General features: G+C 45.3%; 2 protein-coding genes across 2 annotated transcripts; both read left to right on the forward strand.

Annotated features, from left to right (window-relative positions):
- Positions 1–836: 836 nt before the first annotated feature.
- On the forward strand, positions 837–4,712 carry LOC127783519 (dicarboxylate transporter 2.1, chloroplastic-like). The gene is made up of 4 exons (XM_052310706.1): positions 837–1,692; positions 2,443–2,756; positions 3,681–4,129; positions 4,373–4,712. The coding sequence occupies exons 1-4, from the start codon at positions 919–921 to the stop codon at positions 4,486–4,488; spliced, it is 1,653 nt and encodes a 550-aa protein (XP_052166666.1). The 5' UTR covers positions 837–918; the 3' UTR covers positions 4,489–4,712.
- Positions 4,713–22,295: 17,583 nt separating this feature from the next.
- LOC127785303 (homeobox-leucine zipper protein HOX4) lies at positions 22,296–24,053 on the forward strand. The gene is made up of 3 exons (XM_052312741.1): positions 22,296–22,714; positions 22,832–23,178; positions 23,305–24,053. Exons 1-3 carry the CDS (start codon positions 22,645–22,647, stop codon positions 23,719–23,721), a joined length of 834 nt encoding a protein of 277 aa, XP_052168701.1. The 5' UTR covers positions 22,296–22,644; the 3' UTR covers positions 23,722–24,053.
- The last annotated feature ends 862 nt before the right edge of the window (positions 24,054–24,915 follow it).

Genomic DNA, 24,915 nt, shown 5'->3' on the forward strand with positions numbered 1-24,915 from the left:
GTGTTCTATCCACGCAAAATCTCTGTGCTAGGATGTATCAGATCCACCTAAAAATCTTTGTGTGTCATATCCACATAAAATTTCTTATATTTTGGGACTCTATGTGTCATCTCCGCTAAAATTCCTTATATTTTGGGATATTTTTGGGACTGATGTATGTGTTCTTATATTTTGGGACTTCTGTGTGTGTCATATCCACCTAAAATTTCTTATATTTTAAGATATTTTTGTGACTCCTTTATGTGTTATATTAAAATATTTTTAGGACTCCTTTATGTGTCATATTTATCTAAATTTCTTATATTTTGAGATAGAGCGGGCCTCCTGTGACTATCCCACGAGCGCTGGAGGAAGGGGCCACGTGAGAATTGTGGCGATCGGCAGAATGCAGCGAGTCCAAATCGCGAACGGGACGTGTGAGAACCATCCAGATCGTCAGAGCTTCATCGTACGGCAGGGGACTCGCGAGCATGTATATCTACGGGCTACACGCGTCGCCCTGCCATTGGCTGCCGCCGACGCGTTCGGCGCAACCGCGACGCCCTCGCTGGGTCCATCGCCAGCGCTCGGTTCAGCCTCAGGTAGCCCATAGGTGCCGCGATTCCTCCGGCTGCCGCTGGGGCCCACTCCGATCCCGAGTATCCCATTGGAACTGAGCAATCACAACCTGGGCATTGCACACCCCAACACACTGACAGGTGGGCCCCTGTAGGACACGTGAGACGTGGCCTCCCATGTCAGTGGGTCGGGTTCGCACCACGTTCGTATCGATAGAAATATAAAACCAGCCGTTAGTATCTATGATTTTTTTTTTCCTTCAAAAATGCCGCGCTACAAGTCGTTCTCCTGAGACCGCCTCCACGAGGACCTCGACCACTCCGCCGCCCCACACTCCCCTCGCCGTCGCCGTCGACGCCGATGGAGAGCCTCCGGATCGCCGCCTCCCACCGCCCGCCTCTGCTCCTCCCATCCCCGCACCAGCTCCGGCGCCGCCACATCGCCGCCGTTCCCCTCTCCCTCCCACACACCTCGCTCTCCCTCTCCTCGCATCATCATCATCATCATCGCCTCGCCCCAACGCCTCTCCGCCGCCGCATCCCACCTCTCCTCGCCTCGCAAACACCCAACCCGGAGGCGGACAGCCCGGCCCCCGCCGGCGCGAAGCTCGCCCCGCTCCTCGTGTCCCTCGCGGTCGGCCTTGCCGTGCGTTTCCTCGCGCCGCGCCCACCCGAGGTGAGCCCCCAGGCGTGGCAGCTCCTCTCCATCTTCCTCTCCACCATCGCGGGGCTAGTGCTGGGCCCGCTCCCCGTCGGCGCCTGGGCTTTCCTGGGGCTCACCGCCGCCGTCGCCACCCACACGCTCCCCTTCGCCGCCGCCTTCTCCGCCTTCACCAACGAGGTCATCTGGCTCATCGTCATCTCCTTCTTCTTCGCGAGGGGGTTCGTCAAGACCGGTCTCGGCGACCGTATCGCCACCTACTTCGTCAAGTGGCTCGGGGGCAGCACGCTGGGGCTGTCCTATGGGCTCACCATCAGCGAGGCGTTCATCTCGCCGGCCATGCCCAGCACCACCGCGAGGGCCGGAGGCGTGTTCCTGCCCATCATCAAGTCGCTCTCGCTCTCGGCAGGGAGCAAGCCGAACCACCCGTCGTCGCGGAAGCTTGGATCCTATCTTGTGATGTCGCAATTCCAGGTAATTAAGTGATAAAATCTCTCATACTCGCATGGGATCTGTTCATATAGATCGATTGCAACCAGGATTTTCTGATCATAGCAACCAAATTTTGGTTTTAGCAAGGGACGATTGCTACTTGCATTGACTATTACTGTGTCCTGCCGTTGGGCTCTGCACAAGTGGAGTGGGAGTGAGAACTGGGTGGCACATTGGTACAATCAAGCAGAACATCCTTACCTAGTAATTTTGGGTTGAAATCAGGCAACCAGCTAGGCCATTGTCAGATCAACCTAGTGTTTTGTTAGCCTGCTTACAGGGTAAATTACAATTTGATGTATTTTTTAATCATAATGCCACCACTGATGCATGAATGGTCGTAATATTATGTGACTGAGTTCATCATCAATCTAGCAGAAGGGTGAAGGTTTTGGAAAAGAGAGGATTCATCTGGTCATAAGACAACGATATTTTATAGTCCCTCTCTAATCGAACAGAGTACTCAGGAGTAAACTATCCTAGTATAGAAAGACCATCGTACTATACATGACTTTGTGCATTTTGCTTTCTTACCGTTTCCATTAAACAGTAAGAATGCAGAATGCCGGTTATAATTCTCTTGGGTTTAGTACCATTGCCGTGTTTAATGTCATGTGGTGTGTCATGCATGATGTTTCTGTGCATCCTATACTTCTGTTATTCATTGTATACGCATCATCTTCAGAAATGTTTTTACAGAGTATCTAGTTTTCTTCTCCTATTTTTTAACAGGCAGCTGGTAACTCAAGTGCGCTCTTCCTAACTGCTGCAGCACAAAATTTGTTGTGCTTGAAGCTAGCAGAGGAGCTTGGTATTATCGTTGCAAATCCATGGATAGCATGGTTCAAAGCTGCTAGTTTGCCAGCCATTGCTTCTCTACTAGCAACACCATACTTGCTATACAAAATATTTCCCCCTGAAACAAAGGATACTCCTGATGCCCCAGCATTAGCTGCAGAGAAGCTTGAGCGCATGGGTCCAGTGACTAAGAATGAATGGGTTATGATTGGTACAATGCTCCTTGCAGTTTCATTATGGGTATTTGGGTAAGCTTCTCCACTACACATCATCCTCAATCTTAATATTACGTTGTCACATTAATCCAATCTTGCAGCATTTAAATGTTTCCCTTTATTTGATTATATTGATATACCATAGTAGAGTACTTAATAGTAGCATCCTTAGGCTGCCTTAGTGATCCTTGCAGTCCCATGAAGAGTTTTTGGGCAAGCTCCTCCTTTAGTACAAGTGCTCCCACGTATAATGTTGACTTTGATATCAATACAATGTTGCAGTTTGTGACATAATTTTCTTTGTTGCTTTTTGGTTGACTAAAACTTTCCATGGAATGCAGCTAATTGCCTCCTGCTAGCAAGATACTTAATAGTTGCATCGTTAAAATACTTGTGTGATTTTTCATTCATATTTGAGTAGGGAGCAGCTTGTTCCAGTTAGCTTTCCTTTCCCTGTAGACACCAGGTCAAGTATTCCTGTATTAATCACATTTCATTTCAACTTTTGATTCTGATATGGTTCACCATTTTTTACAAGAGTCTGTCAGATTTTTAAATGTTCCTTAATTATTAGTAGGATTTTTCATATAACTAACATATGATCTTGATAACAAATAGAAAATGAGTGTTTTTTCTTTTGATGATACCATTTGCTTTAATCTGTAGCTGCAACTGTCTTGCAGCTTGTAGTTTTTTTAAAAAAATAAAATAAAATAAAAAGAAGAAAAGCTAACTCCGACCAATTCCTAGTACCAATCCTAGTTTGCATCCAGATCACCTGTGTTCCTGTACTTTTAGTATGCTAAGGGGTAATATAGTGAAGACAATAGCATTATGAATCAGGCAGTTGTTTCAGAATACCGTACATAGATAATATGCCCTTACTATCATGCTCTTGTTTTTTTGCATATTTATTCAACTATTCCCTAAATATCATGTAAAATGACTTCTGTGTAGGGATGCTATCGGTGTATCTAGTGTTGTTGCCGCGATGCTTGGACTCTCTATTCTTCTCTTGCTAGATGTGCTAGACTGGGATGATTGCTTAAATGAGAAATCTGCATGGGATACATTGGCATGGTTTGCAGTTCTAGTTGGAATGGCAGGACAGCTCACTAACCTGGGAATTGTGTCATGGATGTCAAGCTGTGTTGCCAAGCTGCTTGAATCCTTCTCGCTGAGCTGGCCTGCAGCCTTTTGTGTTCTTGAGGCTTCCTACTTCCTGATTCACTATCTATTTGCAAGCCAAACCGGACATGTTGGAGCTTTATACTCGGCATTTCTGGCCATGCATGTAGCAGCTGGTGTTCCTCGAGTGCTGTCAGCTCTTGCTTTGGCATTCAACACAAATCTGTTTGGTGCACTAACTCATTATAGTAGCGGACAGGCTGCAGTGTACTTTGGAGGTAAATTCATGTTCTACTTTTCTGGATTTCATTTCATTATTTTCATTTACAAACGGGTTACCCTAAAAAAAAAGAGCAGAGGAAGCAAAAACAACATGCTATAACAGATAAGGCATATAGATATAGAATGAGAAAACCTGTTATTTCCTTCTATGCTGTTGTTCCTTTTATATTTGGTTCCATAATTAGTCTTTCCAAATTCATATTCTCACTACTCTGTAATTTGTTGCTTTCTATCTGCAGCGGGGTATCTTGAGCTTCCAGATGTATTCAGGATGGGTTTCGTAACAGCCTTGATCAATATTCTGATCTGGGGTGTTGTTGGAACCTTCTGGTGGAAACTTTTGGGGCTCTATTGATAGCGGCTGCCTGTAAATTGACCAAAGTTTTCCATTGGAGCTCACTGAATTCGGAAGGGATGTTTCTTTTGTGGCCTGTCGATGAGAGTTCAATAACAGAATAACTTTGTTCCTTCAAAATGATCAGCTCGGCCGCTCGGTTAGCTCAGCTGTATAGTAAATGTAAATTAGGGAACTAAGAGAGTAATGGAAAATCAGGTCAATCTGATTACCTCAATGCGAAATTCTTAGCTATGCCTTCTTTTAAAGAATTCTGTTATAACCGTTCTGTGTCTTTCCTTTGCAACGATTGAACTTGCTTAGTCAGTTAGTCTACAGTACGTACACTTCAGATCATGTCCAAAGTGATTCCCCCGGCGGTCCAACTAGGCTCAAATGCATTGTGGGAGAAGAAATTTGAAGAGGTGTGGTCTCAATCTACGTACGTGGCATATAGGACCCCTTGTAGGAGGGTCTTGCACCGCGAATGGTGTGAATGGTCTTAGTGCAGGGAGCGGGTGTTTCATCGAGGAAAGGGTGCTCCTGAGAACAACATGGGGACACGCCTATCTGAGGAGACGGCCGCAGCTTGTGTATGCGATTTCCGGTATGCCATGGATTCATGTCAAAGTAAGTGATAGGGATGGTCGGATGGCAATGACAAATGGAGGAGACGATCGAAGGTTTTGGACACTGTACGATAGCTGCTACGAGGGATCCAGCAGGATTTGGACACTGCAGACACGACACACCGAATGGTTTGAGCCGGTGATGGTCGTAGGCGAGAAGCCGGATTATAGGAGCATGGTTGCCATAATCCAATCCAACTCCAGTTCCTACTCGTGCCCTACTCCATTTGTAATGTTTTTGGGCCTAGAACCAACCCAACTCAAAATAGGCCCTCATGCAAACTACCGTTGTTGGGCCAAGAAAATATGTCGCGCCGCAGCTCCCAAAATAAATGAAAATAACGCCATTGCTTGCTTTGGGGTCGAAACAAAAACCTATTCCACCTCAGCACAGTTAATCGGAAAAAGCCATATCAGTGACCCCGGCACGTACGTCTCTCCGTCGGCGCTGAATGCTGCTGATGCATGCACACCACCACGCACATCACATGTACGATACGCTCGCACTGTTCGAGACGAAAGCGGAGCCGAGCCGCATGGTCCCAGCCCCTCCCCCCTCTGCTCTTGGACCACCTGATCATAACCAACTCAAAAGCAGACGCGCGCAGCAGCAGCCAAACCGCGCGGTCCCGCCCCTGCGTCCGTCCGCGTCGGCGACCCGCCCGTCCTTCGCTTTCTCCACGGAACGCGACGTCGCTCGCTCGTTCGCTTGCTGCCGCCACGCACGCACCCGCTCCCCGGTCCAACCTAGCTACCCAACCCAGCCGCGCGCGCGCGCTGGTACTGTGTTCGTTGGTGCGTGGCTGCGAGCGCGACGCCGGCGAAAAATATCTCGCCCGTCCGGGTCTCGCGCATCCACCGCGCCCACCCGCGCGGAAAACTACGCGGAGCGTGATGTCGTCGAGACCGACGTGCATGGCGATGGCTGGCTGCCCCGACCGGGGCGTGGTTTCTCCACGGCTTGAATGGTACATGTACCGTAATTTTCTCTCTTCTGGTGTGGCTCCATGAAGTTGAGATAGGGTCAATACACAGGACCACCGCGATATGCATGCATCTCAATTCGAACGCAACTGGCGTCACGCTGGTCGCTGGGTAGGGCGGTAGGGGGCACCTACGCGCTGCTCTCTCGTGTTGACCCTGTATATGTAGGAGTAGTATGTGCCGCAGTACATACGCACGAGTAACCTGACGGATGGATGCCGGACGAAGGAAAACGCGAGCATATATATGGAATGCTTCCGCGCTCCTTTTCGCGGTGTTGAATTGACGCTACCGAACAGTACCCAAAGTGAAATAACTTTTGCTCCGATCGATCAATCCTCGCTTGTACATATATGACCATGAAAAAGAACCGAGAGGGAGAGAGAGAGATACGAACGACCGTGACAACTGAGACCGAGAGGTGTCCTAGCTAAGCTTAGCTACGCCAAATATGTCTCTCCACTACCCTACACTAGCTCTCTCCAACCGCGTTAACTGCTAATGGAAACCGAACGCCACTCTCATGCACGATGCTGCACAGTCTATCGTCCGAAAGCGTGAAAGGGAAGGAACTTTTCCTCCGACTTGACAGTATGGTCGCCCTTGACAAAAGAGCTTTTAGCATCCTCTCGCTAACTTTTCCTACTCACTTGACAGAGTTTTTTTCAGGCCCCAACACTGAACCGTGTCAAGTTTCAGTCATCTACAGTGAAAGAAACTCACGAAAAAAGAACTAACTCTAACAGATGAATCCATACTACAGGGTTTCCCAAACCGTCAGGACCGGGTTACCGCACCTCGGCGGTAAGCAAGGTAACCATGGTAACTATGACAAACTGTACGAAACCGTGTAAAATTGATCAAAATTTTAAATTATTTTTTAAATTTACTTAAATTTAAGTAGGTTACCGTGATTTTTCTTTTACCGTACTTCATTGTAAGTGTGATAGCCGTAACGCCAACCCTGAGTTCCATAGTGGGTGACCGGGTGACCAAATGAAGGCCAACTCATCGCATCGATCGACGATCGGGCAGGAAGAAGAGAGGAGAGAGAGGCTACTTAAAGCCGTGAGCTTTTGCGCGGATCGCCGGCCAGCCGGGCTGTGCGTGTGCATGCATGCAGGCAGGCACACACGCAAGAAAGCGAAGGAATCCGTTCGCTATTCGGTGGTGGGTGCGTGCAGTCAGTGCGTGTGTGGGGTTTGGACCGGTTGTTCGGTCCGTGCAGGCATCGCCGAGCGCCGAGCTATCTAGCACAGTAGTACGTACGTACCCGGATGGATGGACGTGGAGCTAGAAAAAGGTGTTCAATATATTGGGCCACACCATGCATCGCTTTCCTAGCCCGTCCGGCCTAGCTAGATGCACCGCGGCACGACGCCTTTTGGGGGCAGCAGGTGCCGCGCTTTGGCTCCTTGCCGAGTCGTTTCCGTGGCGTGGCCCGGCACGTCCCCTTCATTTCCCTTCCCTCTCCTCTCCTCTCTCTCTCTCTCTCTCACACACACACACACACACACACACACACTCTTTCTATCTCTCTCTCTTCTCTAGGTTTACTAGACGATTCCCTGACAGGTTGGAAAGAGAACACGGCAGTGGACTAACGAGACGCGACAGGGGGGGAGGCCCATCGGCGGTGTGCCGGTAGTTCTTCCGGACGGACGGGGTAGCTAACGTGTGCTGAAAAATTGGGGCCCTGGTCCTTGAATATGTCTAAAAAAATTCATTGGATGCATATGTACCTGTCATGAATAGGTTCATTAATCTTTACGGTAGGCAGGCATGACTGCCTCTCTTAGTTGACTGCCCTGTTGGACTGTTTGTGTCATTACGTGGAGATTTTAGTTTACATAACGATCTTTAACTGGCTTGCATTCAAAAGGTAATTTGCTAGCAGCTATAATGAAGGCAGACACGATCGAATTGTAGGGCGTGCTCGGTTTAGCTAGCTGTGGTTGTACAACCGTTACTACAGCTTGTTAAGAGTATATATATGATAGTTAATTAGAGCAAAATGTAGTTCACTTGTATTGATTATGTGCCTTTTTATTTTACCCACATAATTTGGATATATATTGTCACGCGAATCTCAGTACACTACATTCACTATTCAACTAGTATGATCTCATCTTTTATTGTTAAATACTTCCTCCGTTTTAGGTTATAAGACTTTCTAGCATTATCGACATTCATATATATGTTAATGAATCTAGACACATATATGCTAGAAAGTTTTATAATATGAAACGGAGGAAGTATGATATTAGAGCAACTACATTCTTGAGTTGTCTTCTATCCCTTCCACAAGTGTTTCCCCGAGAGCTCCATGACAATACCTAGAGTTTAACCTAGTCAGTCGAGTCGATCGACTATAATAGAGAGTTTTATCTCGATCATTAATCGGTTTTTCTTTCTCATCAATCTATTGGTCTAACCAGCTCAACCGTGTTATTATGAAAATGCAAATGAATAAGCCGTAAAAAGAAAGACAAGGCGCTACACTATATGTTAACCACACTTTACTGTAGAAGGCGTAACTTTTTCGTAAACCCTCTCGTGAGACTAAATTTTTATATGTGCACTGGTGGAGAAACCATCTTTGGTCGGTTCACCCAAATCCACAATAGTCCCGGTTCCATTAAAAATCAGGACTAAAAAGTATTTTTAGTGCCGGTTTATAACTGTAAAGGGACTATATCATCTTTAATCCCGGTTCGTGTCATCAACTGGGACTAAAGATGATTTTTAGTCCCGGGTAGTAACACTAACCGGGACTAAAGATCATCTTTAGTCGTGTCAGAGGATGCCAGTCCCTAGAGATCTTTAGTTCCAGTTGATATTACCAACCGGGACTAAAATCCTAACTTTAGTCCCGGTTGTTGTTTCCAACCGGGACTAAAAATCAAATATACCATATATATAATCCCTTGCTGCTATCCTCAAAAATTTTTATCTCGTAATCCTCCTCCTCTCTCTCACTCTTATCCTTATCCTCTTCTCAGTCTCTTTCTATTCTTCTCTCTCAACACTTAGCCGGCGAGGAGCTCGCCCCCGGAGCGCGGCGGCGGGGACCCGGGCGCGGTTGGCGGCCCGTACCGGGAGGTGGTGGCGGCCGTCCGCGCAGGAGGAGGCGGCGGTGGCGGCCGCCCGCGGCAGGAGGCGGCGGCCGCCCGTGCAGGAGGAGGTGGTGGCCGCCGCCCGTGGCAGGAGGCGGCCGGATTTTTCTTTTTTAATAACTTGTGATTCATTGGATCTGGATCTGTGTTATTTGATCTGTGATGTATTTGTGATCTGTGATGTATCTGTGATTGTGATTGTGATGTATTTATTTTTTTAGAATTTGTGATGTTTTTTTCTGACAATTTGTGATGTGAATATTATGATTTGTGATGTTGTTATTTGATCTGGGAATATAGGGACCATCTCGATTTCGATTTGGAATTTGTGATTGATTTTATGATTTTGGAGAGATTGGTGTGAAATCAATATTCAAAGGAACAATGAAAAAAAACTGGGACTAACCCTTTACCGGGACTAAAGATTTTCCTCTTTACTCCCGGTTGGTGTTAGACTAAAGATCGATCTTTAGTCCCAGGTATTTGAACCGGGACTAAAGATTGCTATCTTTAGTCCCGGATTGTTACTCCCAGTTGAAAACCGGGACTATAGGGGGGTTTCCAACCGGGAGTAAAGAGCATTTCTCTACCAGCGGTGAATCGATTGAAATTTACAAACATGACCCACTAAAACATAAAGCAACGATATTTTACATTACAAGTTAAAATTCCTAACTCTGCTGCCACTTCCTTTCACCAGTCCGTTTCTTCAACATGAGCATGAACCGTGTCATGCAGTAAATGTAAATGGAGAAGGTGTTGAAAGAAAGTTGAGGTGCTACACAACACGTTTACCACCCTTGTGTTACCGGAGAAGAACATGTGTGTGGTGGAGGCCCCCACAACCTTTCCTCGTTGCTGTTGGGTTTTCTCCATTTCCCAGTGAGATCACCAATCACCTTTTGGTCCCCGGTCCTTTTGTTCTGTAAGGTTGTTACTGTGCCCAAAACACTGCTGCTGCACTACAGTAAAAACCCGGTCCCTTCTGCCGGCCGGGCGCCCTTTCGCATCGAGTTAACCTTACCGCTGCTATCTCACCAGCACAGTAAAACGCATGTACAGAATCGACTCAGGGTGTGTTTAAGGAGAAGGGGATTGAGGAGATTGAGAAGATACGCAAAATGAGGTGAGCCATTAACTCATGATTAATTGAGTATTAACTATTTTAAATTTTAAAAATGAATTAATATGATCTTTTTAAAGCAACTTTCATATAGAAAATTTTTGCAAAAGACAGATCGTTTAATAGTTTGAGAAGCGTGCGCGTGGAAAACGATGTGTATTCTCACTCTATCACCCAAAACGAACGCAGCCTCAAATCCACTTGTTTAAAAGTCAATACGTTAGCCACTACTACATGCATGTGTAGACTGTAGAGTAGTGTATGTCACGCAAAACTAGCTGACAAGTGAAAGTTTGCACGGTGAAATATGGCTATGCTCCGCGAGTAGACGCGGTCGACGGGCGCGCGCGGCGCGCCGGCAACGGCGCGAGGAGAGGAGGCCGGGGAAGAAGAAAAAGGCTAGCGGCCGGGGGCCCTGCGGCTTTCAGCTGCTGACCACCGCGGAAGGGGACCAGGCTCTGCCCCGCGCACTGCTCTGCCCGCGCCCGGATGTCATCAGCGCAGGCAGGCAGGCACACACGCAGGCGCAGGCGCAGGCGCCGTCCGCGCGTACACCACCACGTACGTACCCGCCCCCCACCACGCGGCCAGGCCGCGCCTAGCCCAACCCAATCCACGTAGTACGCCGGAATGATGGCGAGATGATATCGAAATATCGATACCCTTCCGGTTCCACGCAAAAAACTTCACGCCCATCCCCTCGCGTCGCGTGGTAGGAGCACGTACCGCACTTCGCATCGCACACAGAAACGCCCAAACCTGCACGCCCAATCGTGGAACGGAAAGCGCGGGGGTCACCAACTTGATCCAATGCAAAGGTGCGACGATGACGACGGCACGCAGCCGCAAAGAAACGAGGAAGACGGGAGGGGGATAAAGAGAAAAAAATCATCAGGACGAGTGAAGGGGGCAAGTTGCGTTGCGACGCAGCACACAGGGTATTTTCCCCAATCCCGGTGAGCATCCGCCTGTTTCCGTTTGTCGCTGTAAGCATGTCACATCATTGCGTTTGTTTTCTTCCGGAATCTCACGGCGTACGGTTCCAGACTTCCCAGACGCTCCACTTTTGTCTTCTCCGGCGGCAGGCAGGAGGTCAGGAGGAGGTATAGCGGCCGGTGCCCAACGCCAACAGGTGCGTGTACTGCTACTACTTGTACGCTGCCCGTGAGAGATCGAGACGACCTGAAGGGATCATTTCACGGCAACCTGCACCGTGTTGTTATGCGAGTGGGACTGCGCGAGGCTGCGACTGCGCTTGTGTACAACTAAGTAGCAGACACTGGCCGTCACTGTTTCGTGCATTCGTGTATAGTACATTAGTACTGGATCAAGTAAGTATACCAAATTTTTATTCTCGAGTCATGCAAATTTATGAATCATTCAGCACATCTAGCTGCTAAATTACAGTCTACTCCAGGTCTCCAGCAGTTGCAAACTTGCAATGGTGCACAAGTGCTGCAGGGCATTGGGCATACAAAACTTGAGAGCTGCTAATGTGTACTCAAAATAAGGGAGCTGCTATACAACGGAATCCCGTTGAGATGGAATGATACCGGTTAGATATTAGGTCCTGATACCTAACCGATATCAGACAATTCCTATCACGTATCAGGTGATATCTATCAGTTATCAAGCGATTCCTACCACATATTAGGTGATACTTGAGAGGTATCACGCGCTAGGTGATACCTGTCAGATATCAGGCGATTCCTACCACGTATAGGTGATACTTGCAAGGTATCAGGAGCCGGGCACCAAGGTATCGTTGCCGGTGGTCCCACCGTCCACGTCTCACGCCGGAGCTCATCACCGGTGGCCGCATCCTCCACCGTCCACGCCACAGCGGAGCTCGGCGGCGGCGGCCGAGTCCTCCGTCATCCACACCCCATGCCGGAGCTCGTCGACAATGGTCACATCCTCCACCGTCCACGCCACCGTCGGAGCTTGTCGCCAACGGCCGCGTCCTCCGCCATCCACGCACCACGCTGGAGCTAGTCGTTGATGGCCGCATCCTCCACCGTCCACGCCACGTCAGAGCTTGTCGCCAGTGGCCGTGTCCTCCTTGCTCCGCGTCTATCCACTCCGACGACAGCACCATCCCCGACCATCACGACAACCCATGTCCATCAGCTCCGACGCCAAGCTCGCGTTGCTCCTTAACGCGGCACCTCCCTTTGATTCAGCGACGGCAGCCAAGCCCCGCGCATCGCCGTCGTCCTCAGCTAGCGTTAGTAGCTACGCAGCGTGACGTAGATGCTCACGACCTACGGCGACGGACGCCACACTGTAACCTCGAACGAAATAGGCTCCGATCAACCACAACGGCCACCGTGAAACCTGGTTGTTTTCGCACCATTCTTATCCGTAGCCGCGTGAGGCTGGGAGAGGATGAGGATCCTATCCTGAATACTAGCAAGAGGGAGTAACCGTGTAGGCCATACGCTGGACCTACCTACCTAGATATATATAAATATAAGTTTGTCTAGCCATCCAGCTTCAGCCAACAAATTGACCACACTCCACACCTATATCAGTGGCCCTACTTATACGTGATTTATTTTATCCAAATAAGGCCGTTAATAAAAATATGCAAAGTGATGGACCCAACAGGGATCCTGATTTTTTCTGACCTTTTTATTAGTGCTATACCGTTTTCATCTGGAATTTCGGAAGAAATTAACATGAGTATCGTCAACCTATCATTTTTTTAAAAAAAAACTTAACCACAAAAGTATTAAGTAGTACTTAATTAATACTTTGAATTTTTACTAGTAGTTGTATATGACACTAATTTAAAATGTAAACATACTGTGACTATCCTTATGACAGTATGTTGTTTTTGAGGCTTTATTTCGATAATTTCGTTTCAAAAATAGTATACTACAGCATTACTGATATCGTTATTGGTGTACGTCCCAATTTGGTTTCCGAGAAAAACGGTTTGTGCATTTTCCTTGACTATTGTCATCCCAAGATACTTCTATCTGCAATCTTCTTCTTTTCAAGAATTCTTTTTAGGCAAAATTTGTTACATGACACCCAAAAAAATATGTAATTAGCTGTGGGACACCGCAAAGACGTGAATTTGTCCGAGGACACTCCAAAAATATGGTAATTTACTTCAGAACACTGGACGCATTAAAATATAATATTCAGTCAATGGATGAGAGAGAAAGCACGTAAAATGACAATTTTGCCCTTATCTTCTTCTTCCTCTCGATCTTGCCCAACTTAGAGTAGGGCCTCCACAGCTTGTCGTGTGGAGCGCGCATGGGCACAGGCACCAGCGGCCGATCGCTTGGAACTCCTCCACGCCGGCCTACGACTGGGTCGGCTTCACCTGCGACGCCGCCAACGCCACTGTCCTTGGTCTCCGCCTACCTGGCGTCAGCCTCATTGGATTCTATGCCTCCGGGTGCTCTCCCTTCGATGCAACCACCTCTTCGGTGATGTCCCATGCGACCTCTTTTCCCTTCCTGGCTCTGTCCCTCCTGACGTCGCCAAGCTCACGAGTGCTCCAACACCTTGCTCGCACACTTCTCGCCGGAGTCCTTCGCCGACAACCTCCAGCTCTGCGGTAAGCCGCTGAGCCGGCCATGCGTGCGAGTCATTCTTCCTGTCCCCACTACCCTCTCATGCTGGCGCACCGACGGATAGCGGTCGTTCCGTGCTAGTGGCCGAAAAAAAGAAGTGGAAGAAAAAGATGTCTGGCGCGGCGGTCGTGACCACAACAATGGTGAGGAGTCCGTGGCGGCGGGCGTGGCCTGTGACCGCACTCGCAGCAGGGGACGCACGCGAGAGGATATTCAGAAGAAGAACGAGAGAAGGGAGAAGAAGATAAGAGCAAAACTGTCATTTTACGTGGTTTCTCTCTCATCAATTGACTAGATATTATATTTTAATGTGTCCAGTGTCCTGTAGCAAATTACCATATTTTTGAAGTGTCCTCGAGCAAATTCACGTCTTTACGTTGTCCCACAGCTAATTACACATTTTTTGGGTATCCTGTAGCAAATTTTGCCTTTTTTTTAATAATCTAGCTGATGTAAGCTACAATTTATTTGTTTAATCTTATTGGAACTTATACCATTTTTGCCTTCAGCTGTTCCTAGTTTTGACAAAGGTGATTAGGGTAATGTTAGGGAAGCTTAAAATTCTGAGAAATATCTAGTGAGAATCTGAAAAATGTGGGAAACTCAACTTCTAGCTTATTTTTTAGATTCTACAAATACATTCTCAGAATCTGGGTGAAAATCTGGACTATTTAAGAGAGTTTATGGTAACTGAAGATTCTAGTAGAAACTGCAGCTGTTAGAATCTCCCCAAACATGCCCCCATCTTATTGGACCTTATGCTTTTTTTTTTTTGCAAAGAAGAAATTAATGCCTTTAACTGTTCCAAATTTTGACAAAGTGGTCATCTATTCTTCTTGTAAATATGTCTGAACTAGTTCAACATTTTACTCCATGTACCTTCATGTTGAGTGGCATGTTTCAAGGCCTGGACTCTTCAGTTGTTCTAATATGATTGATGTGATGTGGTTGGTTTTATAGGCACATAAGGCCACATATATAACTTCAAAGAAATCAATGAACAAACATAAACAAAAGACGCATGATCACAAAATAACTCCATGGCTGAAATTCTGCAAGAACCTTTTGCTAGCTTTACAATTGTGACCGTGATCGTACATCACAATTCACAAAGGGCACGAACCAATGGAACATCCAAGGAATCCAGCTTTTACGATGCATCGTTTTCGGGACGAATTCTATAGTCGCGCAGATCGATTAAAAAAGTCCCTAGTCTTTTGCGTCCAGGGATTCGATGGAGATTTGGGAGGATAAAAAATGCAATTAAACAGATAAAAAAAATGAGGTGTTACGAAAGCCGCTACTGCTTTTTCCACAACGACAAGCTCATAGAAAACGATTTCGGGTCGCCGTCTGCAGAAATGGGACAGAGAATCTTCGGTGATTACATTAAGTTACAGAACTTGCTACAAGAACAAGAATAATCCTCCACCCCCTTGCGTTCCACTGAATTCCGATGCATACACACACATTTTAATATTCTTTTTGAGGGAACACACATTTTAATATCTTAAGCAACTGCACCCTCGTTACCCGCCAGAATTTAATTCTCTTGGGACGTATAGTGTACTCAAGTTGAGATTCCCTCCCACACAAAATATACTGACTTCTAATGTTTAAAATTCTATCATAAAATATAACAATTTCTCCCACTTAACTCACTCATTTTAACAAATCACCACGATACTTTATAATTTAACTAGCATGGTGGCCCGTGTAGATTGCGCGGCTAGCATCATTATATTTTCTCTCATATAATAGCATATATGTTTTCTCATTATATTATTCAAATATATTAAAATGACATCATAATTTTAAATTTTGCAATAACTTTACGAAACTACAAATGTGTAATATTCATATTGTATTTTATATACGTGTTAGTTAATTATTTTTAACATCAAATTTTAGTTATTTGTAAATTATATATATTCCTATATGGACTCTAGAGTCGTCTTTTAATATTTATTTTTTTTAATTTCGAATTTTCTGTAAATTGTATTTCTATATAGACTCTAGGCTCTTCTTTCAATATTATTTATTTTTATTTCTGAAATTTTATTATTTCTAATTGTATTTATATGTTGACTCTAAACTCATCTTTCAATATTCTTTAATTTTTAATTTCGAATTTTAGTTACTTCTAAATTGTATTCCTATATTGACTTTAAACTCTTCTTCCCATGTTTTTCATAATTTCGAATTTTAGTTATTTGTAAATTGTATTTTTATACGGACTCAAAACTCTACTTTTAATTTTATTATGTTTATTCCGAATTTTAGTTAGTTTTAAATTCCTATATGGACTATATACTCTACTTCTAATATTCCTTATTTTTTAATTCCGAATTTCAGATATTTCCTAATTGTATTTCTATATGGACTATATACTCTACTTCTAATATTTTTTATTTTTAATTCCGAATTTTAATTATTTCCTAATTGTATTTCTATATGGACTCTATACTCTACTTCTAATATTCCATATTTTTTAATTCCAAATTTCAGTTATTTTCTAATTGTATTTCTATATGGACTCTAGTCTCATTTTCTAATATTCCTTATTTTTTAATTCCGAATTTCAACTATTTCTAAATTGTATTTCTATATGAACTCTAGTCTTCTCTTCTAATATTCCTTTATTTTTTTAATTATGAATTTCAGCTATTTCTAAATTGTATTTCTATATGAACTCTGTCTTTTCTTTTTCTCCGATTAATGTGAGAATTTCTAGGCTATGAGAGCGAACGTGGAGGCTCCTTTTTCTATTCCTTTAATAATATAACTGGCATGGTGGCCCGCGCAGATTGCGTGGCTAGCATCATTATATTTTCTCACATATAATAGCATGTATGTTTTCTCATTATATTATTCAAATATATTAAAATGATAACATAATTTTAAATTTTGCAATAACTTTACAAAACTACTAATGTGTAACATTCATATTATATTTTATATACATGTTAGTTATTAATTATTTTCAATATCAAATTTTAGTTATTTGTAAATTATATATAGTCCTATATTTATTTTTTTTAATTCCGAATTTTCTATAAATTGTATTTCTATATAGACTATATGCTCTTCTTCCAATATTATTTATTTTTATTTCTAAATTTTCATATTATATTTTTATATGTGTTAGTTATTAATTATTTTTAATATCAAATTTTAGTTATTTATAAATTATATATATTCCTATATAGACTCTAGACTCGTCTTTTAATATTTCTTTTTTTAATTTTAAATTTTCTGTAAATTGTATTTCTATATAGACTCTATGTTCTTCTTTCAATATTATTTATTTTATTTTTCTGAATTTTTATTATTTCTAATTATAAACTCATCTTTCAATATTTTTTAATTTTTAATTTCGAATTTCAGTTACTTCTAAATTATATTCCTATATTGATCTTAAACTCTTCTTCCCATGTTTTTCTTAATTTCGAATTTTAGTTATTTGTAAATTGTATTTTTATACAGACTCTAAACTCTAGTTTTAATTTTATTATGTTTATTCCAAATTTTAGTTAGTTTTAAATTCCTATATGGACTCTATACTCTACTTCTAATATTCCTTATTTTTAATTCCGAATTTCTATTTTTTTTTCTTAATTGTATTTCTACATGGACTCTATACTCTACTTTTAATATTCCTTATTTTTAATTCCAAATTTATATTATTTCCTAATTGTATTTCTATATGGACTCTATACTCTACTTCTAATATTCCTTATTTTTAATTCCGAATTTCAGATATTTCCTAATTGTATTTCTATATGGACTATATACTCTACTTCTAATATTTTTTATTTTTAATTCCGAATTTTAATTATTTTCTAATTGTATTTCTATATGGACTCTATACTCTACTTCTAATATTCCATATTTTTTAATTCCTAATTTCAGTTATTTCCTAATTGTATTTGTATATGGACTCTAGTCTCCTCTTCTAATATTCCTTATTTTTTAATTCCGAATTTCAACTATTTCTAAATTATATTTCTATATGGACTCTAGTCTCTTCTTCTAATATTTCTTATTTTTTTAATTCCGAATTTCGGCTATTTCTAAATTGTATTTCTATATAGACTCCGCCTTTTCTTTTTCTCCGATTAATGTGAGAATTTCTAGGCCATGAGAGCGAACGTGGAGGCTCCTTTTTCTATTCCTTTAATAATATAATAGATAGATAGATTTCAGGACTGTCTACACAACTTGTAATAAAAATTTCCATCCTATATCATATGTGTGTACAGTAACATTATCTTTTTACCTTCCCTTCCCAGTCTTCCCTAGCCTCGCCGGTTGGCCAAAAGGCCCGAACGACGATGTCAAGTCTCTCCTAACGCCCCCGCTCACCCCACCCTTAACTCCTCCTCCTTAAAGACGATGGTGGCGAGGCCCTCTTTGTCATCTTCTCTATCTCCAGTGGCTCTCCGCCGCCAAATCTGTTACCAACCACTTGATTTATTTACCTCCTTCGCTAACACCGGCCCAATGCCTACCATCAACGACACAGCTTTGGCACCTCGCCATGTGCCCGTATCCACCACCCACCCCCGATCCTCCACCGTCCATGGCCATCTCGTGTGCTAAGCCCCAGGTAAACCCCCTTCTCCCTCCTTCCCTAACTCCTCCTCCTACCCTAATTAACCCCAAACCTTAATTCGCATGTCCTCTATTGGAGTAGCGGTGTCACCATCATCGGAGAAGAGGAGTCTAAATACAAATCTTGGCATGAATCCGATAATCTAAACTCGAAATCTATTTTTATATGCGGTTGAGCTGCCCGTTTGCCCAAAAGTATCTGCAAAAATCGCTATTTTTCCATGCAGGCGGTGCACCCGCACGCGAAAACTCAATTTTCGCGTGTGGATGCTTATGTTGTCTGCACACAAAAAAAATCTAGAAAAAAATCCCCAAAAATAAATACTCGAAACCTTAGCTAGGTGCGGTCTGCCAGTAACATCATCGCCAACTCGTCGTAGTATGTCGTCGCTTGTCGTCTTTGCCGTCGCTGTCACCGATTCCCCGCAGCTCGTCGTCGTCGTCGCCGTCAACGCACCTCCTCAGCCGGTGGATCTACGTGGGGAATGGCCGCCACTCCGTCTTCGATGCGCCTCCTCCACGGGCCTCCGGGCAGGCGAGGGGTGATGCCGCTCCCACCGCAATGGGAAGAGAGGAGAGGGGTTAGAAGATGAGCTCGTGTGAGGAGAGGAGAGGAGTGGGACAAGGAGATGATAACAGAGGGGTGGGGAGAGAGTGAGGAGTGGAGGAGGAAATTAGATATTTTAGGGCCCCTTTGAATTGCAGGAATGGAAAAAACGAAGGAATAGGAAAAAAAACACAGAATTTTGATAGGAATGCAAATGCAAAATAGAGGATTACAAAACACAGAAAAAACATAGGAATAACTATTTGATTCGACCGCATGAAAAACATACAAACCGGATGAAAGAGATAGACTCAAAAGAAATTTTTCAATAGGTTAGAGCTCTTGCTAATTTTTGCTCATAATCTCTATCGAACTGTCCATTCCATAGAAATTTCAAATGATAAGATATGATTCAATCCTTTCAAAGGCCTTCATAAGAGTTTTTTTTGTATAGGATTAAAATCGTCCAAAATTCCTATGTATTTCCTATAAATCAAAGGGACTTTTAATGTGGCAGACCCACTTCTTAACATACCTACTTATTTTTGTATATGGGTATGTCAAGAGGCTCGTCTGTGAAAATTGATTTTTGCATGTGGGCATTTTAAGAAGTTGTATGAAAAAAAAAGTAGGTCGATTTTTATAGGCATGAGTAGTTACGGTCTGCCTGCATCCTATAGAGGCCCTCGTACACAAAAATCTTTTCTTTAGTAGTGTAGAACATACACATTTCCCTACCACGATTGGTATAACAACATATACATGTACTCCAGTGTCCTGAAATAAGTTCATCTTTCACTCATCTCACACATACCAATAAAAAAGACCAATATATCTCTAATTTATCAAATCATAACACAATTACTTTACCCTTGTTCAACTCTCAATGCAATTATTCTCTACTTTCATAAACTCAGGTATAATGATAGTTAAAAGTAAAAACTTTTAGAGATATATGTGAGAATCTATAAACAAACTTATTATAGGAAGGAGGAGGCAACAACATTGGTTCACATACTCCTACTCTCTCCGCCCAAAAAAAAAAAGAAATCTAGGTACGGATGTGATATATTCTAGTACTATAAATCTGGACATATGTATGTCCAGATTTGTAATACTAGAATGTATCATATTTGGTACTAGATTGGTTTTTATTGGATGGAGAAAGTATGTGGTTTCACCTTTTTTTTAAGGGTCTGTTTGGCACACCTCCAGCTCCAGTTCAATCTCTCCTAGAGCTGGAGCTCAGACAAATAGTTTTAGCTCCACCTAAAATAGGAGCGGAGTTAGGTAGAGTGCTATCACAATATGAATTATAGATGTGGAGCTGAATTTTAGCTACTCCACAACTCCACTCTAACTCAACTCCTAGAACTAAATTTTAAAATTAGAGCTCTACTAAACTGGGACTAAGCCACGTTAAAATCTCTCTACCATGTGTCGTGCAAACACAGCTATTGTCCCCTCAAATCCACACGAAAGCCACTTTCTCAGCACCCAACATGTGAGGCGTCGTCACTCGTTGTGGGTCTGGGAGCTACTACTCCTACACCAGTAGGGGTATTACCGCAGAATCTAGGGACCAAACCGCAATTCCGCTAGGATTTTTACTGTGCACCTGCAGCTCCTCAGTCGCGCGCTCCACCATTCCCCAGGAAAGCTGCGCTCCGTATCGCTTGGCTTTTACCGGCACTTCCCCCTTTTGATCCCCCGACCAACCGAAGCAGGCAGCAGAAGCAGAACAGCTGCTGCCGCTGCCGCTACCATCCGCGCGCTCTTCTCCACGCCTCTCGCCGGGCCGCGGGCCGAACCGTTCCACCGCCGATCCGTCGCCGAATCCGCGCATCTCTCACCGCCACCGCCTCGCCGTCGCTTGCCTACGCGCGGATTAGCATTCGGTTGGAGGAGTAGTTCGTCTTGGTTGCCGCCTCCTAGTCTCCTACCGATTCGGTGTGAAACGGTGTGTGCGTGCATGCATGGGCGTGACCGAACCTTGACCACCGCCTCGTTCCAGTCCTCGTAGGGCTATATAAGCTTTCGAAAATGCTATACATGACGGATTTGTACGACTATCATACTAGTCAACGGCGTCATCTGTGAGCGTGAGCTGTGATTGTTGGGCCTTTTAAAAGCCCAACTCCAGCCGAAGCTCCATATTTCAGCGTCGATTTCTCTTCTCGATATTACTCTATACACAGCCATAACTTTTCATCTTCTACATTTGCTTTCTCACCCTAAACCCTCATTTTAATCCCCTTCGTCTCCTATCCATACCAATCAGTTAAGATTGATCAGAAAATTTTTTTTGCGGCAACTGCAACAGAGTATTCAGGTTGAAGCTAACAGAAGGTATTTTAGGCTCTGATTTTCTAGGCCCCATAAACAATTTTATTAATCTTTTATCTCAATTCGTTTTTCAACATCTCTTGTTTTTCCATGCTTGCAAACATATACATGGCCATATTTGATTTTTCAACTGATTTTGGTCATGAATATGGAAATTGAAGCCATGGTGCCTTGTTTTTCTATCAAGTCTGGTCAATCATTTTTTGCTTGCATGTTATGGCTTTTTTTAAGAGGACTTGCATGTTATGGCTGTGAAAATATATTGGTTTCACATCCTGAAGGCCTAAACTAATCTAACATCTGGAGTGAATCCTTTTAATAGCAACCTAAGCTATATCGATACATGTCTCAGCCGGACTAGCCTCTGGCCTCAGTGTACAGAAAGCACAGTACGCAAGCAAACAACAACGAGGCTCAGCGACGCGTAGTCATATCTGACGCCGTCATTGCTCGTTTTTTCTGCCGTTTCAGTCGTACATGCGTCGGATACATGTGTTGGACGTATAGCAAAGTTGATAAACTTTAGGCCATGACCAACGCAGGAAGCACCCCCACCATTGGTGAGTGAAGCTAATGCCTACGAAAGGTGAAAAATCCATTCGACTTTGGACGCTAGATCAGACGTCGATTCAGTCGTTTTTCAGTGCCGGGAGTACAGTCAGTCGTCGTACTCGCGCTAGTTCGTTCGGTTGTTACTGGACTCAACGCAAAGAACGGCCGCGTCTCTTCGTACTGTCTTGCACATGAGCATGCAAACGCACGTCACGTTAACCCTGGTCACCTCCTAACCGCACCACCACCCCCTCTCTACCTAACCCGAGCGCCCCCCTCTCCTCTCCTCTCTCTTGGTCTCTCTCGCCTTTATTAATACACACAGGGTACAGCGCGCAGTCTTGCGAAAATAGAAAGGAAACCGAAAAAGAAAGAGAGAGAGAGAGAGGTAGGGAGGGAAGAAGAGTCACTCCACACTCCACACTCTCATCCCCTGGTCCCTTTCTTGGATCATGAGAAACCGCGCAATAAAATTGCAATTCTAGGCAGCATTTGGACCGGGGACTTGGCTACGTGGTGTTTGGCCATGGATCGCAGCGTGGAATTAAGACCGGAGAGGACTCAGCGACGGAGGCACCCGCGTCATTCCTACGCTTCTGTGCCCGTCGTCTTCTCGCAGTGAGAGAGAGAGAGAGATCGACCAGGCGTTCACTGAATTTTACTAGAACTCGGCATGAAGCGACCCGGCGGTGCCGGCGGCGGTGGAGGCAGCCCATCGCTCGTCACGATGGCTAATTCTAGTGGTAATCTTTGTTCTTTGGTTTTCCTTTTGTGGCAATTCATTCTTTGGAGGTGATGGTGTAGTGTGATATGTGCGGGAAATTGAGTGTTTTGTAATTGTACATGCGTGTTTTGATTAGATGATGGATATGGAGGGGTTGGGATGGAGGCGGAGGGGGACGTGGAGGAGGAGATGATGGCGTGCGGCGGCGGCGGGGAGAAGAAGCGGCGGCTGAGCGTGGAGCAGGTTCGCGCGCTGGAGCGGAGCTTCGAGGTGGAGAACAAGCTTGAGCCTGAGCGGAAGGCGCGGCTGGCTCGCGACCTCGGCCTGCAGCCGCGCCAGGTCGCCGTCTGGTTCCAGAACCGCCGCGCGCGGTGGAAGACCAAGCAGCTCGAGCGCGACTACGCCGCGCTCCGCCATTCCTACGACTCCCTGCGCCTCGATCACGACGCGCTCCGCCGCGACAAGGACGCCCTCCTCGCCGAGGTACGTGCCGACTGAGTCGCTGCCCTGCCGTGCCGCCTGAGCTGTTGCTCTGCGTGACTGCGTCGAGCAGTCGTTCGTTTGCGCGCATAATGTCTGATGGCTTCTTGGTCGCGCGAATTGTGGCAGATCAAGGAGCTGAAGGCGAAGCTCGGGGACGAGGAGGCGGCGGCGAGCTTCACGTCGGTGAAGGAGGAGCCGGCGGCCTCCGACGGGCCACCGGCGGCGGGATTTGGGTCGTCCGACAGCGACTCAAGCGCGGTGCTGAACGACGTGGACGCGGCCGGCGCCGCGCCCGCGGCGACGGACGCGCTGGCTCCGGAGGCGTGCACGTTTCTCGGCGAGCCGCCCGCCGCGGGCGCGGGCGCGGGCGCAGCGGCGGCGGCGAGCCACGAGGAGGTGTTCTTCCACGGCAATTTCCTCAAGGTGGAGGAGGACGAGACGGGGTTCCTCGACGACGACGAGCCGTGCGGCGGGTTCTTCGCCGACGATCAGCCCCCGCCGCTGTCGTCGTGGTGGGCCGAGCCCACGGAGCACTGGAACTGAAGCAAATCCGGCGTAACCGCAGCCGAGAGAGAGAGTTGGAAAACACTGTGCCTGGGGGAATAAAGAATTCTGCAGGAAAGCAGGGTCTTATCTGCAATTTTGTAAAAAAAAAAGGACCTCTACGTACTTCTCTAGTCTCTTTTGCCAATTCTCGCGCACATTAGCTGTAGCACTGCAGTGTAGTAAAATCCTACTACTCCATTACCTCTCCAATTTCTAGCTCTCACTTCCCTACTTAAACTCATCTGAGCTCTAATGTAAGCATATGCCATCCAAAATGGACCATAAATATGTCACTAGCAGTAGGATGGTAATTAGGACTTTTTGAGGAAGTCTGGCTGAGCAAGGAAGGGGACGACTCAACGAACGGCCCACGGCCTGAACAGTGTCGCTGTTCGGTGGGCCCGGGCCACGAGGAGCAGCCGTTGGCTTCTTCCTCACTGACCGGGACTCTCGCCTCGCGGACAGCGATCCGACGACGTCGACCTGCTTTGGCTTCGCGCTTTCCACGGCCACGGCGCCGCCTGCTCCGGCCGCCTCCGCGAAAGCGTCTTTCCCTTTCGGAACATGGAACAAAAGCTTGTGATTTCGCCATGGCGACGTGATGGGATCAGCCAAACCGCCGGGACTAGAGTTACCGCGCCCCGGCGGTAAGGACGGTAACCGCACGAAACCGTGTAAAATTTATCATTAATTATTTTTTAAATTTATTTGAATTTAAGGAGGTTACTACGGTTTTTCTTTTACCATACTTAACCCGTGATAAGCACGGTAACCACGCTGTTATCGGGGGTTTTACAAACCCTGAGCACAACTCCCAGTAGATTTCAACACTACTGCAGCTGGTTGTAGTAGGAGTACTACGCAGGAACAACCGGTACGGTGAGCTAGTTATTGTGAGCCGGAACACCAGAGAGTACGACATAAACTGCCTGTGTTTACAGCAGCTCGTGCAGCGTTCAGTGCCATCTGTTTCGATGATTCGTCAGGGTTGTTGTATAAGCTTTGCTGCTTGCATGCCATTGAAGTGCATGGAGAAGGTTGATGAATGTGTTGCGATGTGTTCTACTTGCTACTGCTACTCTGCTAGTGGTAGGTGGTGCAGTGGAAAACTGAAAAAATCATCGATATGGTTGCCGGAATATTCTCTCGCGACTTTTGCCTTGGTGCTCCTGACCACCGACCACACCGAGT

This window comes from Oryza glaberrima, chromosome 9 (assembly GCF_000147395.1).
Source record: "Oryza glaberrima chromosome 9, OglaRS2, whole genome shotgun sequence".
Lineage (NCBI taxonomy): Eukaryota > Viridiplantae > Streptophyta > Magnoliopsida > Poales > Poaceae > Oryza > Oryza glaberrima.

Coding starts and splice junctions, on each gene's coding strand:
- LOC127783519 (XM_052310706.1), top strand. CDS start 919: ATGGAGAGCCTCCGGATCGCCGCCTCCCACCGCCCGCCTCTGCTCCTC. Junction 1,693..2,442: donor TTGTGATGTCGCAATTCCAG/GTAATTAAGTGA, acceptor ATTTTTTAACAG/GCAGCTGGTAACTCAAGTGC. Junction 4,130..4,372: donor GGCTGCAGTGTACTTTGGAG/GTAAATTCATGT, acceptor TTCTATCTGCAG/CGGGGTATCTTGAGCTTCCA.
- LOC127785303 (XM_052312741.1), top strand. CDS start 22,645: ATGAAGCGACCCGGCGGTGCCGGCGGCGGTGGAGGCAGCCCATCGCTC. Junction 22,715..22,831: donor CACGATGGCTAATTCTAGTG/GTAATCTTTGTT, acceptor TGTTTTGATTAG/ATGATGGATATGGAGGGGTT. Junction 23,179..23,304: donor AGGACGCCCTCCTCGCCGAG/GTACGTGCCGAC, acceptor GAATTGTGGCAG/ATCAAGGAGCTGAAGGCGAA.